Source organism: Falco naumanni, chromosome 18 (genome assembly GCF_017639655.2).
Source record: "Falco naumanni isolate bFalNau1 chromosome 18, bFalNau1.pat, whole genome shotgun sequence".
In the NCBI taxonomy this organism is placed as follows: Eukaryota; Metazoa; Chordata; class Aves; order Falconiformes; family Falconidae; genus Falco; species Falco naumanni.
Window position 1 is genome coordinate 6,648,090 of NC_054071.1, and position 18,030 is coordinate 6,666,119.

The 18,030-nt window shown below is 62.2% G+C and overlaps 2 protein-coding genes across 2 annotated transcripts in view; both read left to right on the plus strand.

Moving 5' to 3' along the window:
* Nucleotides 1-61: 61 nt before the first annotated feature.
* Nucleotides 62-11,426, plus strand: PHF8 (PHD finger protein 8). The gene is given in 22 exon segments (XM_040617454.1): nucleotides 62-195; nucleotides 1,243-1,328; nucleotides 1,832-1,940; nucleotides 2,903-3,063; nucleotides 3,147-3,288; nucleotides 3,763-3,949; nucleotides 4,745-4,907; nucleotides 5,005-5,092; nucleotides 5,716-5,822; nucleotides 6,080-6,171; nucleotides 6,434-6,523; nucleotides 6,807-6,992; nucleotides 7,072-7,157; nucleotides 7,409-7,488; nucleotides 7,716-7,801; nucleotides 8,204-8,316; nucleotides 8,640-8,753; nucleotides 8,755-8,891; nucleotides 8,989-9,084; nucleotides 9,755-9,864; nucleotides 10,321-10,678; nucleotides 10,764-11,426. Coding segments are annotated over 22 exon segments (2,778 nt in total). The 5' UTR covers nucleotides 62-97; the 3' UTR covers nucleotides 10,853-11,426.
* An 823-nt stretch (nucleotides 11,427-12,249) lies between these two features.
* The window catches only part of LOC121099156 (E3 ubiquitin-protein ligase HUWE1-like), an 8,057-nt gene continuing 2,276 nt past the window's right edge, over nucleotides 12,250-18,030 (plus strand). Inside the window, exons 1-13 of the mRNA XM_040617783.1 lie at nucleotides 12,250-12,369; nucleotides 13,301-13,369; nucleotides 14,102-14,188; nucleotides 14,307-14,405; nucleotides 15,581-15,787; nucleotides 15,900-16,052; nucleotides 16,162-16,224; nucleotides 16,961-17,038; nucleotides 17,144-17,191; nucleotides 17,344-17,412; nucleotides 17,537-17,636; nucleotides 17,770-17,870; nucleotides 17,962-18,028. Of these exons, the coding sequence (XP_040473717.1) occupies nucleotides 14,144-14,188; nucleotides 14,307-14,405; nucleotides 15,581-15,787; nucleotides 15,900-16,052; nucleotides 16,162-16,224; nucleotides 16,961-17,038; nucleotides 17,144-17,191; nucleotides 17,344-17,412; nucleotides 17,537-17,636; nucleotides 17,770-17,870; nucleotides 17,962-18,028 (1,030 nt within the window). The 5' untranslated portion in view covers nucleotides 12,250-12,369; nucleotides 13,301-13,369; nucleotides 14,102-14,143. The remainder of the gene's footprint in view (nucleotides 12,370-13,300; nucleotides 13,370-14,101; nucleotides 14,189-14,306; nucleotides 14,406-15,580; nucleotides 15,788-15,899; nucleotides 16,053-16,161; nucleotides 16,225-16,960; nucleotides 17,039-17,143; nucleotides 17,192-17,343; nucleotides 17,413-17,536; nucleotides 17,637-17,769; nucleotides 17,871-17,961; nucleotides 18,029-18,030) is intronic.

Here is an 18,030-nt window from a genome sequence, read left to right on the forward strand (position 1 = left end):
CCTGTCGGGCAGTAGGGCGGATGTTCTGGGCTGGGGGACGGGGTTGGGGGGGTCTATAGGGGTGTGTGTGGGTTCTATAGGGGCAAGGGGGGGGGCCATGGCCTCGGTGCCCGTATACTGCCTGTGCCGGCTGCCCTACGATGTCACCCGCTTCATGATTGAGTGCGATGGCTGCCAGGACTGGTTCCATGGCAGGTGGGGCACTGGGGGGCTACTGGGGGGGGAGTGGGGGGCTACGGGAGGGACTGGGAGAGGCTGGGGGCCAGCTGGGAAGGACTGGGAGTGAGTAGGGGGTTTTGGAAGAGACTTGGGGGTGAGGAGGGGCTACTGGCATGGACTGGGAGGATTCTGGAAGGGACGGGGGGGGGGGGACTGGAAGGTGCTGGAAGAGGCTGAGGGGCAGCTGGAAGGGACTGGGGGTGAGGAGGCGGCAATGGGAGGGACTTGAGGGGGGACTAGGAGGGAGGAGGGGCTACTGGGAGGAATCTGGGAAGCACTGGGTGCTACTGGGAAGAACTTGGATGGCACTGGGGAGCAGCTGGGAAGGACTGCAGGGTGAGGAGGGGGCACTGGGAGGAGCTGGGGGGCTATTGGGATGAACTGGGATACACTGGGAGGAGTCTGGGGGGTACTGGAAAGCACTGCTTGTTGCTTGGGAGGTACTGGGAGAGGCTGGGGGCCAGCTGGGAAGGACTGGGGGGTGAGGAGGGGCTACTGGGAGGAGTCTGGAGGGCACCGGGAGGTGAGGAGGAGGGACTGGGAGGAGTCTGGGAGAGACTTGAAGGCAACTGGGGAGCAGCTGGGAAGGACTAGAGAGTGAGGAGGGAGCACTGGGATGAGTCTGGGGGGCACTGGAATACACTGAGGAGTTACTGGGGGGAGTCTGGGAGGCACTGGCAGGAGTCGGGAGGACAGGAGTGAAGAGAGGGGTACTGGGAGGAGCAGGGGGCGCTGGGAGGGATCTGGGGGGCACTTGGAGGCTACTGGGAGGTGCTGGGGGTGACTGGGAGTAACTGGGAGGCGCTTGGGGACAGTTATGCTTGGGTTTCTGGGTGGTAACTGGAGTGTGGGGTTACGGGGGAGGTACTGGGAGGGTTACTGGGGAGAACCGAGCAAACTGGGAGTAACTGGGGAGTGCATGGGGAGCTCTGTGCCTGGGGTTCTAGGGCTTGGGGTGTGATGGGAGGGTACTGGGGGTTACTGGGAGGTAGTGGGAGGCCTGAGTTTGGGGTTCCCCCGCAGCTGCGTGGGGGTGGAGGAGGAGGCGGCGGCCGAGATCGATCTCTACCACTGCCCCAAGTGCGAGGTGCTGCACGGTCCCTCCGTCAGTGAGTCCCCTGTAGGGCCGTGTGGGATGGGGCCGGGCCGTATAGGGCCCTGCGGGGCAAGGGACGTATGGGGAGGGGGCGGGGGGTGGGTCTCCCTGGGCTTGTGCCCCCTGTGGGCCTGGGCCCTACGGAGCCGGGGACGTGTGGGGAGCGGGGTGGGGGTGGGGGGGGGGTGTCTTGCCCAAGCTGGTTTCCCGCGATGGGGCTGGATGGGGCTGGGCCTTGCAGGGCCCCGTGGGATGGAGGCCGTGCCTTTTGGGGGGGGGGGGGGGGGGGATGTATGGGGCTGGGTCTCACTGGGCTGGTACCTCTGCTGGGCCCTATGAGACCAGATGGGACTGGGACCGTGTGGGACCACTGGTATCCTGCCCGTACGGGATCGTACGGGACGGGGGCTGGGCTGGTTCCCCCGCCCCTAGCCGCAGGAGGGCTTTACGGCACTGGGTCCCGACGTGCGCGGTTCCGTATGGATCCATACGTGCGCGGCCCCCGCTTTCCCACAGTGAAACGCCGCCGGGGTCCCCCAAAGCCTCCGGAGGTGGAGCCGGGTCGCCCCGTCCGCACCGGCAGTGCCCAGTTCGTCCGGGAGCTACGTGGCCGGACCTTCCCCAGGTGAGGGGGACGTATAGAGGCGGGCCGTATGCCCGCTATAGGGGCCCTTGGGGAGCTCTGTGTCTCTGCCACTTACGGGTGGCACGTGAGTTTAGGGCTGGTCTGGGTGGCGGGGGGGGCAGCCCTGTGCCATTATGGGGTGTCAGCTTCTCTCCTTATAGGTGCTGTAGGGTCTGGGGGGGGGCTATAGGTGCTATATGGCTTCTTGGCATGCCTATAGGGGCTGTAAGGCACTATAGGGGCTGCATCACACATTGGGACACCATATAGGAACCTTATAAAACTGTTGTAGGGAGCCACTGGGCTACCACAGAGACTTTTGGAGGCCGTTATAGGATCTATAGGAGCGACATCAGCTGTTGGGCTGCTATAGGAGCTTTCCAAAGCCCCTATAGGAAGAGGAAATCTGTAGCCATCACAAGATGCTCTCTAAAGCTATTGTAGCACCTATAGGGATTATATTACACGTTACAGCACCATATAGGAATTCTATACAGCTATTACTGCACCTGGAGCAGCTACATCACCCGTTTGAACCCTGTAGAAACTTTATGGAGTTGTTACAGCACGTATAGAGCTTATACGATTGGTTATGCCGTGGTGGAAGCCTTACAAAGCCGTTACAACGCTTATAGAAACCACATAATCATCTCAAGGTGGTCTTTAAAGCTATTATGGGATGTATAGGGGGTGCATTACCCGTTAGGGCACCCCGGAGGAGCTCTGTAGGAGCTATATTGCTCATTAGACAACCCTAGGAACTCTGTCAAGCCATTATAGGATCTATAGGAGCTGCCTAAATCACTAAATCTCCCTAAACCCCCTACAAAACCCTTGTAGGACTTCCAGGTGCTCCACAATCGCCTCTGGGTGCCCTCTAAAGCCTTGACAGGACCTATAGGGGGTGGCGGGGTCACTGTGGCGCTATAGGGTCTCCATACAGACCTCCATACTTCTTCCAGTGCTGACGAAGTGCTGCTGCGGCCGAGCGGCGCCCAGCTGACGGTGGAATACCTGGAGGAGAAGACCTTCAGCGTCCCCATCCTGGTGGCCCGCAAAGAGGGGCTGGGGATGACTTTGCCCCCCCCAACCTTCACCCCCCGGGACGTGGAACATTACGTGGGTGAGTTGAGGGGTTCGGGGTGGGGTCTGGGGGGGAATCCCCTTGACTTTTCTATAGGGGCTTTTGGTGGGGGTGATCTATAGGGGCAGAGAAAATCATCGACGTGATTGACGTGGGGAGGCAAGCTGACTGCAGGATGAGGCTGGGGGATTTCGTTGCCTACCTGGGGGGAGCCCGCCGCGACCGCGTCCTCAACGTCATCAGCCTGGAGTTCTCCGACACGCGGTGGGTGATGTCATACCCCTCCGGAGGGCCTGTGTCATCAAGGAGCTTCCCAGTATGCCCCAGTTACCCCCACGGTATCCCAGGTCTTCTCCCATGGGACACCCCTGGTGCCACCCCTACCCTGGGGACCTCCCCTGTCACCCCCCTGGGGGGGTCTGGTGTCCCCAGTACCCACCTCCGGGACGTCCCAGGTCCTCCCCCATGGGACATCTCTGGTCCCTCCAGTCCCTGTAACACCCCGAGGTCCCCCCCCAGCCCTGAGTCCCCCTCAAAACTGGGTGTCCTCCCGCTCCCCAGTCTCTCCTGTTCCCCCCCTATCCCCAGGGACCCCCCCAAATTCTGGATTCCCTCCCCACCGCTGGGTCCCCCATCCTTCTCTGCACCTCCTACCTCCCCAGACCTGGGGTTCCCCCAGCCCAGGGGGACCCCCACTCCATGGGAGGGGTCTCTCACCCCAATAACACTCTTCCTCAGTCTTTCAAACCTGGTGGAGACGCCACGGATCGTCCGGAAACTGTCGTGGGTGGAAAACCTGTGGCCCGGGGAGTCAGCGTGTGAACGTCCCAGCGTGCAGAAATACTGTCTGATGGGGGCCCGTGACAGCTACACCGACTTCCACATCGATTTTGGGGGGACCTCCGTCTGGTATCACGTCCTGAGGGTACGGCAGGGGGCTGGGGGAGCTACAGCATGGCTAGAGCGGGGTTTAAGATTGATTTAGAGGGATTTGGGGGGACTCGGGGGGGGGTTAAAGGGGTTTGAGGCTTGATTTAGGAGGGATTTGGGGGGACTGGGGGGGCTAGAGGGGTTTGAGGGTTGATTTAGGGGGGATTTGGGGGGACTGGGGGGGCTAGAGAGGTTTGAGGGTTGATTTAGGGGGGATTTGGGGGGACTGGGGGGGCTAGAGGGGTTTGAGGGTTGATTTAGGGGGGATTTGGGGGGACTGGGGGGGCTAGAGGGGTTTGAGGGTTGATTTAGGGGGGATTTGGGGGGACTGGGGGGGCTAGAGGGGTTTGAAGGTTGATTTAGGGGGGACTTGGGCTAGAGGGTGGCTAAAGGGGTCATGAGGCGGGTTTAGGGGGGACTTGGAGGGCTATGGTGTGTCTAGAGGGGCTGTAGGGTGGCCTTAGGGGAGATTTGGGGGGCTATAGGGTGGGTTTGGGGGGCTGTAGGGTGGGCTTAGGGGGATTTGGGGGCTACAGGGTGTCTAGAGGTGCTATAGGGTAGGTTTAGGGTGGAGTTAGGGGGGGCTATAGGGTGTCTAGAGGAGCTATAGGGTGGGCTTAGGGATCACCTGTGGGTCCATACACCACCTTAGGGGTCTCTTAGTGCTCCCCAGACTTCCCAAACTTACGGTGGGGCACCTTTGGGTGCTGCTTACACCTCCCCGGGGTGCCCATATCACCCTGGAGTGGGTTGGCTGCCCCACGGCTGCCCCACGGCTGCCCCACGGCAGGGCGAGAAGATCTTCTACCTGGCGCGACCCACGGCGGCCAACCTGGCTTTGTTCGAGGCTTGGAGCAGTTCCCGAAACCAGGGCGAGCTTTTTTTTGGTGACCAAGTCGATCGTTGTTATCGTTGTCCCCTCCGTCAAGGCCAGACTCTCTTCATCCCCACCGGTAATTAAGGAGAGAGGGGGGGCTCTGGGGGACCCCAAACCCCCCCCCTGCCCCGATCCCCTGCCCCACATACTTTTCGCCCCCCTCCCCCCGGCAGGTTGGATTCATGCCGTGCTGACCCCCGTTGACTGTTTGGCTTTTGGGGGCAACTTCTTGCACAGCCTCAACATCGATATGCAGCTCAAGTGGGGTTTTCTGGAGGGGTCTTGTGGGTGGGAGGGGGTTTGGGGGTCCGTTGGTGTGCTTAGGGGGGGCTGTGAGTTTTTTGGGGGGGGGCCTGTGGGGTGTTTTGTGGTGGGTTTGGAGGGTCTTTGGGGGTTTTTGGGTGGTTTGGGGAGGCTTTAGGGGGCTTGGGTGTAGTTTGGGGGGGACGTGGGGGCAATTTGTGGAGCTATAGGGCAGCTTGGGGGGTTCGGGGTGTTTTGGGGGGCTGCAGTGGGGTTTTAGGGATTTGTGGGGTGGTTTGGGGGGCTTTGCAGTAGTTTGGGGGGGTCTGTGGGGTTTTGGGGAGTTATAGGGCAACTTGGGGGGGGCTTCAGTGTGGTTTTGGGGGGGGTCTGAGGGGGTCTGAAAGTGTGGTTTGGGGAGATGCAGGATGATTTGGGGGGGCTGGGGGGGGGCCTGCGGGGTTTTTGAGGATCTTTGAGGGACTCTGGAGGGGGCTGCAGAGCAGTTTGGGGGGGCTGCAAGGCACGGCAAGGTGATGCAGGATGTTGCAGGGCAGTGGGATGCCGTGGGGCTGGGTGCGTCGCTATGGGGTGCCCCCAAGAGCCCCCTGATATCTGCCCCCCCCCCCCCTTTCCGCCAGGGCATACGAGATTGAGAGACGTCTCAGCACCGCTGACCTCTTCAAGTTCCCCAACTTTGAGACCATCTGCTGGTACGTGGGGCGGCATCTCCTGGACACCTTCCGAGGTGGGTCCCGACCCCCAATTTGGGAGGCCCTGGGAGCCCTTAACCCCATTCTGGGGGTTCCTGGGGCTCCTAAACCCTGTTATGGGGGGCCTTGGGGGTCCCACCTCACTTTTGGGGGGCCTCTGAGGTTCCCCTCCCTGTCTGGGGGACATCTTTGAGGTCCCAGCCTATTTTGGAGTTCTCCTGGGGTTCCCATCCCCACCCTGGGATCTTGTACTTTAGGGGGGGTCCCCAAAAATTTTGGGGTCCCCCCCCAGGGCTCCGGGAGAACCGCCGACACCCTGCTGCCTACCTGGTCCATGGGGCCAAGGCGTTGACAGCTGCCTTCCGGGCTTGGACCCGCAAAGAGGTAAAGGGGGGGGCCCGTGGTGGTCCCCTGGGGATCTGGGGGGGCTGTGGGGAATTTGGGGGGGTTACTGGGGGGCTACAATGTGGATAAAGATGATGGGGCGGATGAGTTCAGCCAGGCTTGGGCGGGGGGGGCAGATTTTTGGGGGTGTCTCCCCGGTTTGGTGGGTGCCCAGGTAGGGGGGGGGGGTGGTGTGTCTAGGGGTGGGGTCCCCCCATTTATTTTAATAACTCCCCCTCCCCCCCCTCCCCCCCCCCATTAGGTTTTAGGGGAGCACGAACATGAGATCCCTGAAACTGTCCGGCCTGGACAGCTCATCAAGGAGCTGGCGAAGGAGATCCGGCTGGTGGAGGTGGGTGACTGGGAGGGACTGGGAGAGGACTGGGGGCATCGGAAGGGGTGTAGAGGGGTCCTGGAGGGGTATTGAGGAGGTTTTGGGGTTACTGGGAGGGGACTGGGAGGCACTGGGGGCATCGTAGGGGGTTACTAGGGGGTTGCCAAGGATATTCGGGGGTCACTGGGAGAACTGGAAGTTTCTGGGAGGCACTGGGGAGTTGTCAAGAAGCATTGGGGGGGTTACTGGGAGGAACTGGGAGTTACTGGGAGCTCCTGGCTGACCCCCTCTACCCCACCAGGATCTCTTCCAGCAGAGTGCCGGGAAATCAGGGTCCCCCTTTGGACCTCCCCGGGGGGTCCCACCCCCCCTCAAAGATCACCCCCTCAAAAAGGGGGGTCTCTGCAAACCCCCCCCGCCCCCTCGCACCCCTGACGAGGTGGGGACCCTGAAGCCCCCCCCAGCCCTCCAGGACGAGGAAGAAGAGGTGAGGAGCACTTCGGAGGGGTGGGTGGCTGGATTTGGTGGACCCTCCCTCTAAATTTTGGGGTGCCCCCCTTCCCCAGGCTGACCCCCCCAGTTCCAGCCCAGAGGAGACGGACCCCGATTCAGAGGGGGACCCCCAAATTCTCCTGGCCAATGGTGGAGCTCGGTGAGGGGGTTTGAGGGAGCTGAGAGTGTCCTGGAATGGTTTTGAGGGGCTTGGGGGGTCTCAGAGGGGTTTTGGGGGGGCACTGGAGGGGTTCCAAAGTCGTTTTGGGTGCTGGGGGGGGTCTCAGATGGATTTTGGGGTGCAGGGGGGTCCCCACTTACCCCAGCCGACCCCCCCAGGTCCCGCTGGAGCCACCCGGGGGGACGTTGGGGGTCCCAGCCCCCCCCATCTCCCCCCTGCTCCCCCCCCAGCCCACCCCTGGACCTGGACTCAGAGGAGGATCTGCAGATTGACGAGACCCCTCCCCGCCGTGGCCCTCGCCGCCTCCCCCGTGAGCTGGGGACCCCCCCCTGCACCCCCAACACCCCCCAGGGCTGCTGCGGGGACCCCCCCCTTCACCCCCAAATCCCTCCGTCTCTATTAATCCCCCCATCCTCTCTTAACCTCCCCCCAAACCCCTTCTTAACACCCTCTGAAGCCCCCCTGCACCTCCAAATCCCACTTTGGGGGTGCTGGGGGTGTGTCACCCCTGGTGACCCTCCAAATCCCCCCCCCTAGGGCTCCCCCGAAAACTGCCCCGCGCCAAACCCTGCTCTGACCCCAACCGGGTGCGGGAGCCGGGAGAGGTCGACTTTGATATCGAGGTATGGGGGGGGCCCAGGGGGCTGGTTTGGGGGGATTGGGGTGTCCCAGAGGTATTGTGAGGTGCTGGGGGGGGAACTTGGGCGGGGGGGCGGGGAGGTGGTTCAGGGGGCACTGGGGTTATTTCCAGAGGGGTTTTATGGGACTGAGGGGCGCAGTGGATGGTTTTGGGGGGCACTGAGGGGGTCCCAGAGAGATTTTTGGGGGCTGGGGGAGTGGGGGTGGCAGTGGGGGGTGTCCCAGAGGGATTTCGGAGTGCTGGGGAGACTTGAGGGGCTATTTAGGGGTGCTGGGGGGGGGTTGCATGGGCATTTTAGGGTGCTGGGGGGGACAGTGGGTGGTTTTGAGGGGCTTCTGGGGGGGGGGGGTGTTGGGGTTCACCCCCCTCCCCTGACCCCCTCCAGGAGGATTATACGACGGAGGAGGAGGAGGGGGGAGCAGGGGGCAGCGCAGCCGGCATCCTCGACCTGCTGAAGGCCAGTCGGCAAGTGGGGGGCTCGGAGTACCCTCAACTCAGGTGAGGGGGGGGGAAGGTTTTTGGGGAGGCTATAGGGGGTTTGGGGGAGTCCCTGAAGGTTTGGGGGGTCCCTGGAGGCTGGGGGGAGGGCATATTGGGGGACCCAGGGTTGCGTTGTGGGGGTGCCCAGGGGCTTTGGGGTTCCCTGGGGGCTGTGGGGGGCATATGAGGGGTCTCTGGGTGCTGGGGGGAGCTTGGAGGGGGTGTCTGGGGTTTGGGGTGCTGCCAGGTGCTCTGTGGGCTTTTTGGGAGGGGGATCTGGGGGATTTGAGGGTCCCCCAATCCTTGCCCCCCACAAAAATTCTCCCCCCCCCCACTTCCAGTGAGGCCCCTGCCTCCCCCAGCACCCGTGAAGCCATCCAAGGCATGCTCTGCATGGCCAACCTCCCGGCGGGGACCCCCCTGGGACCCCCAAATTGGTGGTCGGGGGGTTCAGGACCCGATCGGGGGGGGTCCTGGAATTTCGGGGGGACCGCGACGCCCTCCCCCAGCCCCTCGAAGTACGGACAGCGAGGACGAAGCCAGCATGGATGAACAAGATAGTTTGGGGGCTTGCTTTAAAGACGCCGAATACAGTGAGTTGTTTCCTTGGGGGGTGGGTTGCAAGGGGGGGGGGACCTCCCAATATTTGATTCTCTCCCTTGACTCCCCCTTTTTCTCCCGCTCTCCCAGTTTATCCCTCGTTAGAGTCGGATGAGGACGATCCAGCTCTGAAATCGCTCCCCAAAAAGAAGAAAGTCACTGATGACGCACCCTGGAGCCCCAAAGGTGGGGGTCTCCCCCCCCCCCCCCTTTTTTTTGGAGGAGGAGGGGGGGAGATCAGCTCATGGAGAAGCTGGGGAGGAGATTTGGGGGTACCTAAGGGTTTTGGAGGGGCTACGGGGAGGCTGGAGAGGGGTTTTGGGGGTCCCCAGAAGCTGTAGGTGTCCTTTTGGGGGGGCTGGGGCTGGGTTTTGGGTGTCCCTAGGGGTTTGGGGGGATATGGGGAGCCTGAGGAGGGGTTTTAGGGGTCCCTAAGAGTTTTGAGGGGCTATGGAGGGGGCTGGGGCTGGCTTTTGGGGGTGCCCGTGTTCTACGAGGGGGATCTGAGGGGTGGGCTGGGGGTGCCTGGGAGCTATCAGTGTCATTTTAGAGGGGGCTGAGTGGTTTTGGGGTGCTATGGGGGAAGTGGGGCTGGGGTTTAGGGGTCCCTGTGTGCTGGGAGGGGGGGGGCTTTGGGGGGCTCCCTGGGGCTTCGGCGAGGTTCCTGGGGGTTTTGGGGAGGCTATAGAAAGAGTTTGGGGGTTTGGGGGACCCCCAGTGGGCTAGGCTTTGGGGGCCCTAGCCATTTTGGGGGGGTGGGAGTGGGTCAAATCCCCGCCTAAAACAACCTAGGAACCCCCAAATTTGCTTACCTTTATTTTTTGGGGTGCTTCCCCCACCCCCCCCTTTTTTCCAGCCCGGGTCACCCCCACGCTGCCGCGGCAGAGCCGGCCGGTGCGGGAAGGGACACGGGTGGCATCAGTGGAGACGGGGCTGGCGGCCGCCGCCGCCAAGCTGGCCCAGCAGGTGGGACTTGGGGGGGCCGAGGGTGGGAGTTTTGGGGTGCAGAGGAGGGTTGGGGGGGCTAACAGGGAGGGATTTGGGCTTCTAAAGGAGGGTTTGGGTCTGTTGGGGGGGGTCTGAGGGAGGTTGGGGGGTGATTTTAATTTGGGAGGGTATTTAGCGGGTGTTGATTAGGGGGTTCAGGGGGCCTTGGGGGCATTTTGGGGGTTCAGGGGGAGTTGAGTGGTTCGGGGGGTTGGGGGGCATTTTAGCAGCGTTTGGGGGCATTTTGTGGGGTTCTGGGGGTATTTAAGGGGGTTGGGGGCATTTTAGGGGTTCTGTGTGTAGGTTTTGGGGGGCAGTTAGGGAATTTGGGGGGTTCAGGGGGTAGTTAAAGGGTCTGGGGGCAGTTAGGGGGTACGCTTTTGGGGCTTCTTCCCTTGACACCCCCTCTTTCTCTCCCCACCCCCCTCCCCCCAGGAGCACCGCAAGCTGCAGCGCAGGAAGGGCCCGGCCAAACGCCGCCCCCCCTCGCCCCCCTCCCCTGAGGAGGAGGAAGAGGAGGAAGAGGAAGAAGAGGACCCTGTACCAGAGCCGGAACCTGAAGAAGAGCCCGAAGGGGACCCCGAAACTGAGCTTGGAGGTGGGGAAGCGGAGACAGAGTCCCCCCCGGACCCCCCGTATCCCCCCAGTCTGGCCGACCACGAGTACACGGCTCGCCCGGGGGGGCCGGCAGTTTTCGGGGTGGCTCAGCCGGGGCGTGCGCCCACCCCCATGGCCCCCGGAGTCTTCCTCACGCAGCGCCGGCTCCCCCACGCCTCGCCCGCCGCCACCCAGGGTAAGTTGGGGTGTGTGGGTGGGTATTTTGGGGATCCCTTGCATTAGGTGGGGGATGGTGGGTGAAGGCGGCCCCGGTTTTGCAGGAAAACGCCCCAAAAAGGGGCTGGCTACGGCCAAGCAGCGCCTGGGCCGGATCCTCAAGATCCATCGCAATGGGAAGCTGCTGCTGTGAGATCCGGGGGCGGGGTCTGTGCAGGACACGCCCACAAGGGGGCGTAACATGCGACAGACCACGCCCCATTCCAGCACCCCACACCTCTGCCTCGCTCGCTATGGGACAGCGCTGCTGCGTGGGGGCCTGGCTGGCTGTGGGCCCGCCCACAAAGGGGCGGAGATAGCGGCAGGCCACGCCCCCGCGGCGCAGCCTCACCTGCGGCCAGCGCTGAGAAGTGTGGCCATGCCAGGCCCCGCCCACAAAAAGCGGAGTTATCGCCAGACCCCGGCCAGCGCGGGACACTGCTCACTGCCCCTTCCCATTGGCTGCCGCTGAATGGAGAGGGCGGGACTTTCTTTCCCATTGGATGCCAAGAGAGGAGACGGTTGAAGGAGCCATACCCGCCCCTGGACTGGAGAAGGGGCGGAGCTTCCTCTGATTGGTTCCTATTGGTTTTTTTACCCTCCCCCACGTGTCTTCAGGTTGATTGACGGGAGCGGGGCCGCTTCCCATTGGCTGCCCCCGGTTTTGTAGGCTTGTCCGGAGGCCGCGGCCCCGCCCCCACTTTTGTATTTGTTAGAATAAAAGAAAAGAGAAAAAAAATTTCCTAAATTAACGAACAATTAAACAAACAAAGGGGGTGGACTCAGGTGTACGGGCCGGTCACGTGACTGCCCCCACTGCCCCTCGCGCGCGGCTCCGGGGCGCTCCTGCCGAACTCTCGTGAGATCTCGCAGATGGGCGGGCGGGATCGCGCTGCTAAAGCGCTCTCGCGAGCCCGCTCCATCCCCTCCGCGGGAACTATCGCGAGAGCTTCGCTCTCAGGCGGCGCTCTCGCGAGGTCCTCGTACGTCGCCGCCGTGTTACCGCCGCTCAGGGAGCGGCCACTCGCTGTCCCCCCCCCGGCCCCCGTTCCACCCCCCCCACCTCCCCCATTTCTCCTCCCCCGCCAATCTCCCTGTGGGGCGGGCTCGCTCCTGTCCCCGCCTCTCTCCGCTTGCCTCTCGCGAGGCTTCGGGGCGAGAACGCTGCCGCCGCCACCGCCTCGCGAGATCTCGCCCTTCAGCCCGCCGGTGAGTGCCGGTGCTTGAGGGGATGATGGCAGGGGGCGGTGTTGATACCGGCGGGGGGAGCATAGGGCCCGTCGGTGGCGGGGCGAGGCTCGCCCGTTCCCCCTTCCCCAGCCCCGGTATGAGGCGGCTCCCTGAGAGAGCCCCGCTCGCCTCCCCCATTCTCCTCACGAAATCTCGTGAGATCTCTCTCCCGCTCCGAGCTCTCTCGCGAGCCGGCGCCGTTCGCCGCCTGATTGGGCAGCGCCGGCAGCGCCCCGCCTCCCTCAGAGTCGCGTGGCACCGCCCCTGCCGGCGGTGTTCTCGCGGGACTCGCCGCTCTCGCGGGATCTCGGTGGGGCCGCGGCTCGGGGGCGCTGTGTAAGATGGCGGCGGCGGCGGCAGGAGGCGGCAGGGCCCGGTGCTGACCTCCCCCCCTCCCTTTCATCCTCCCGCTCCCCGTTCCTCCACCACCCCCCTTAGCAGGTACCGGCTGGGCCGCGCGGGACGGGGGGGGGGCTCGGCCCAGCCGCGGCTCCAGTGCCCTGAAAGAGGGGAGGGGGGGGAGGGCCGGCTCCGTCATGCGGGGCCCGCCCCTCCCCCTCCTGCCGTCGTCCCCCCCCCGTCCGTCCCCCCCCAGCCCCGCCAGAAGCCTCCCGTGATTTAGGAGCCCTTTCTCCCCTCAGCTCCCCCTTGATTAGGGCCCCCCCAATATTCTTACCCAGTCCTCCTCCGTGATTCAGCCCCCTCTCCGTGATTTAAGACCCCTTTCGGTGTTTTACACCCCCTAACCCCATGATTTAGGCCTTCTCGTGGTGTTTTAAGCCTCCCCCAGTGCTTTGGGGGCCCCCTTCCAAGCCTTCCCACCGCTTAGAGCCCACCCTCAGTGGTCTCCCAGCGTTTTGAAAACTGCCGTACCCGTTCCATCTACTTAAGCCCTGCCGCCCGTGACTTCCCCTTATTTAGGGCCTCTTTCTGTGTAGGGGTCCCCTTTCTCCAGCTTCCCGGGATTTAGCCCCCCCTTCCATGCTTTAAGACCCCCCTTGTTCAGATCCTTAGGATTTAAGGGTCCCTTCTGTGCCTTCCCAATATTCAGCCTGCCCCCCCCCCCCCCATTTACTTTTGCTTTCTGTATTCTGTGGTGATTTAGAGGTCCCCCTTCCGTGGACCACCAGCATTTAGGCCTCCCCCTGTCTAATTTAAGCCCCATCGTGTGATTTGGGGGGCCCTTTCTTAAGACTTGAGCCCCCCCCCCTTCAGCTCCCCTTAACTTAGGCACCCCCCTGCCATTTAGGGGGTTTCCCCTCCATCACTTAGCCATCTCCTCAGCTCTCCCCATCATTTAACCCCACTCCAGGAGACCCCCAAACTCAAGACCTCACCCCCCCAAAAAAATTTTGTCCCCCCCTCCCTGCAGAAGCACCCAGCTTCCCCCCCCGCCTCACCCTGCAGCGAGAGACCAAGGATGGACTGGTTGTGATTCCTGGTAAGGCACCCCCTTTTTTTAGCTGTGGACCCCCTATGTTTGGGGGAGATCTCTAAAAATTGGGGGGGGGGGGGGGGGCGGGTGTGAGCTTTGAAACCACCCCAGGGAGGGGGACGAGGGAATTGGATGCTGTGGTGGGGAGGAAACGCAGGTGCCTCGTGTCACCCTACTGCCACCGTTTAGGGGGTGCTTTTCTGGAGCTTTTTTCTGGGAGGGAGAACCCCAGAACAGCCCCCATCACAGGGGGAGGGCCCCAAAACACCCCCCCAGAGAGGGGCAGCCCCGACGCCTCAGGGACAGCCACCCTCCCCCTAATTTGATGCGTCACCATCACCAAACCGGCCCTGCCGGCACCACTGGGGGGGGGGGGGGTGGGGGGGGGGGGGCACAACCGGAGGGGGGGCCGCTGGCGAGCCCCGTCACGGCGTCCTTAATTAGGACGTTAATTAGCTTCTTCTCATTAGTCTGGCGGTGCTAATTACGAGCTGTTTTACTTGGGGGGGCGTACGGGACAGGGACGACGACACCCCCACGCTGCCGCGGGGTTTTGCACATTCATTGTTCAGCCAGCAGCTGCGACGTCATCGGCTGCCGCCGGCCCGCGGCGCTTGCCGGGACGCCGAGTCCTGCTGAAAGCACGAAGGGACCCGTTGCTGTCCCCTGTGGGGTGGGGGGGGGCAGATAGATGGTGGCAGCGTCACCCCCCCCATTCCCGTCTCACTCACCCTGCAGGCGGAACGTGAGGACGAGGTGCCCCCCCCCACCCCCCCAAAGATGAAAGTGGATCGGACGAAGCTGAAGAAAACCCCCACGGAGGCGGTGAGGGGGGGTCTGGGACGCTCAGGGACGGGGGGGTGGGCTCACAGGGGTGGGATGGGGACATGAAGTGACACGGGGTGTGTCTGTGTGTGTCCTCCCCTCCCCCGCCCCCCCCCAGCCCGCCGACTGCCGGGCCCTCATCGAGAAGCTGAAGGCATGTGGCGATGAGCAGCTGGTGGCTGAGCTGCAGCAGATCAAGACATGGAACATTGGGAAGGTGCGAGGGCTCCGTGAAATTTATTTCTGGGGGGACCACAACACCCCTAAAGCGAGGGGGGGTGGAAATTTGTGGGGAACCCCAAAATTTTAAAGGGGTTCCAAGGGGTTGTCTCCAAACCGATGGGTGGTGCTGAGCTCATCCCTAAACAGCTTGTTCCTGTGGGGGTGATGTGGGTGAATGCCTCAGGAGCCCCCCCCAGAATGGCGGGCAGCACCCCAGTTTCCCCACAGCACCCACAAAATGGGGGGGGGGGGGGGCACCCCGGTTTCCACAGAGACCTGCCAAACTTTAAGGAGAACTTGCTGTGCCTGGGTATGGTGCGGCTCTGAACCTCTCTTAAGACCCCTAAAATGGGGAGGGGGGGGCAGCCCAATGTCCTGCAGCCCCTTGCAGGGGGGGGGGGGGGCACCCCACAGCCCCTACAGAATGGCGGGGGGCGCCCCAGTTTCTTTTTTAGGCTTCCCCAGAATGGTAGAGGGACATGGCAGTTTCCCAGGGTTCACCTAAAAATGGCAGAGGCCCCCTAGTTTCCCCCCTAGCCCCCCTAAAGGAGCAGGGGGACACCCTACAGCACCCCAAAACACCAAGAGGGTACCCCAGCTTCTCTACAGGCCCCCCCAAAAAGTGGGCACCCCAGTTCCTTCGTATCCCCTTTACTGCTTCGAGGCTGGTGGAGCCCCAAAATGATGTGGGGGGCACCCCAATTTCTCCACAGCTCCCCTAAAACAGCGAGGGGACAGCCCACAGCCCTCTGAAACAGTTGAGGGGCACCCCAGTTTCTCTCCACCCCCCACTAAAGGGGCACCCCGATTTTCCCACTGCCCTGGGGCTGTTGTGGCTCTAAACTTCTATGCTGGCAGAGCCCCAAAATTCCAGGGGGACACCCCAGTTTCCCCCCAGCCCCTATAAAACAGCAAGGAGGCACCTCAGAGCTCCCCAAAACACCAAGGGGGGGTACCCCAATTCCCCCCACCCAGCACCCCCAAAATACTGGGAAGGCTTTTTTTTTATCGATGTGGAATAATAAGGAAATCTGCCCTGAACTGGGAACGGGGCCCAACCCCCCACCTGTAGGGGTTTCAAATGGTTTGGGGGCGCCTCCACTGTGGCCCCTGAGATATCCGGGGGGGCCCCCGCTTGTCACCGACGGCCCCCCCAATACCCACTCGCAGTGCGAGCTGTACCACTGGGTGGATCTCCTGGATCGTTTCGACGGGATCCTGGCAGAAGCAGGACGACCTGTGGAAAACATGTCCTGGATGTTGGCTTGCGACCGCCCGGAACGGGAGCAGCTCAAAGCCCTTCTCCTGGCTCTCCTCAACTTCACCGCGCTCCTCATCGAGTACAGCTTCTCCCGCCACCTCTACAGCTCCATCGAGGTATAGGGGTACCCCAAAAATATTTTAGGGTGTTGTAGGAGGTGGAATTTGTCACCCAATAGGTTTTTTGTTTGGGTTTGTTTTGGTTTTTTTTTTTTTTTATGTTGTGCAGCACCTGACAACGCTGTTGGCCTCCTCGGATATGCAAGTGGTGTTGGCGGTGCTCAACCTCCTCTACGTCTTCAGCAAACGCTCCAATTATATCACCCGCTTGGGGTCTGACAAGCGAAGCCCCCTCCTCTCCCGTCTTCAGCACCTGGCTGAGGTGGGGGAGGGACATCATTCATGCCTTTTTTTTTGGGGGGGAGGGGGGGTTATACCCAGTGTTCCTTCAATGTTTTGGTTGATTCTTTTCTTTGGTGACTTTTGCACAGAGCTGGGGTGGAAAAGAGAATGGATTCGGGTTGGCTGAGTGTTGCCGAGACCTCCATATGCTGGTGAGCTTCAATTCTGGGGTACTGTGCGGTCCCCAGCACCGTCACATGTCCCCCTGTCGTGTCTTGGGGTCCCCAGTGCTGTCCCGTTTCTGCCATCGTGTCCTAGGGACCCCCCCCACCATCCTCCTGCCCCTCAGGGTTCCCTGATGCTGTCCCATGTTCCCTTGAGTTGCCCTGGGGTCCCCCAACACTGTCTTCTCCCTTCCTGTCACATCCTGGGGTCCCCAACGCCGTCCCCTGTCTCTTTGTCATGTCCTGGGTTCCCCTTGGTGTCCTGTGTCTCCTCATCATGTTCTGGGGTCCCCTGACACCATCCCATGTCCCCTCATTGTGTTTTGGGGTCCCCCGATGCTGTTCCGTGTCCCTTTGGGGTGCCCTGGGGTCCCTCGCCACTAGTGCGTCCCTTCTTGTCACATACTGGGGTCCCCAACTGTCCCCCCCATCATGTCCAGTGTCCCCCAACAACATTCTGCCACCGTTATTGTGATCTGGGGTCCCCAGGGCCAATCCTGTCACCCCTCTTCATGTCCTTGTGTCCCCGAACCCAACCCTGTCACCCCTCTTTTGGCCCTGGGCCCAATCCTGTCACCCCTCTTGTGTTCCAGTATCCCCAAACCCCACACTGTCACCCCTCTTTTGTCCCACTCGTCCTCCAGCGCAGCCATCCAGGGGAGGGGACACTGCTGTCCCCTCCCCGCTCACCCCTGTGTCATCTGTGTCCCCCCCACCACCACAGAAGTACCCCCCCAGTGCCACTACCCTCCACTTTGAGTTCTACGCTGAGCCGGGCGTCGAGGTGAAGGTGGACAAGCGGGTGAGTGACGGGGGACATTTGAGGACACAGGGGACACTTGGGGACATGGGGGGGGCAGCTCAAAGCCCTGGGGCCACCCCTAATTCCCCCCCAACCCCCTCACAGGCCACCAGCACCACCCTACACTACATCCACATTGAGCAGCTGGACAAGGTGAGCGTTGCGGGGGCGGCGGCATCAATTTGTGGGGGCCCTGCTTCAGTCGGGGCTCCCCCCCCCCCCCCCAGCCTGTATCTCTCCACTTTTCCCTCTGCATCCTCGTATTTTTTTCTGCGCACCCCGATTTTCTCCGTCCCCCTTCTCAGATCTCGGAGAGCCCCTCGGAGATCATGGAGTCCCTCACCAAGATGTACAGCATCCCCAAAGACAAGCAGGTGACGGGGGTGGCAACTGGGGATTTTAGGGGGGCACACACGGATACGGGGGAGGGACCACAGGCCACGGTGACCCCCCCCAAATCCTCCCTGACCCCCCTAAATCCTCCTGGCCCTGCCACAGATGCTCCTCTTCACCCACATCCGCCTGGCCCACGGCTTCTCCAACCACAAGAAGCGACTACAAGCGGTGCAAGCCCGGCTCCATGCTATCTCCATCCTGGGTAAGGGGTTTAATTAGCGTTAATTAAGGATATTTTTTTTTTTTTTTAAATTTGACAGGGGTTGTTTTAACGGGGGGGGATTGGTTGTCTGGGGGTCTTTTTCGGGTGACATCCCCCCTCCTTCTTTTCGCAGTGTACTCCAACGCCTTGCAGGAGTCGGCCAACAGCATCCTCTACAACGGCCTCATTGAGGAGTTGGTGGACGTTCTCCAAATCACCGACAAGCAGCTAATGGTGAGGATCCCCCTCAAATTAACCCCCTTAGCCCCCCCCCCCAGAATGCTCCCCACCTCACCTCGTGCCCTGCCCCCCCCTCCCCCCCCAGGATATCAAGGCAGCTTCTTTGCGGACGCTCACCTCCATTGTCCACCTGGAGCGAACCCCAAAACTCAGC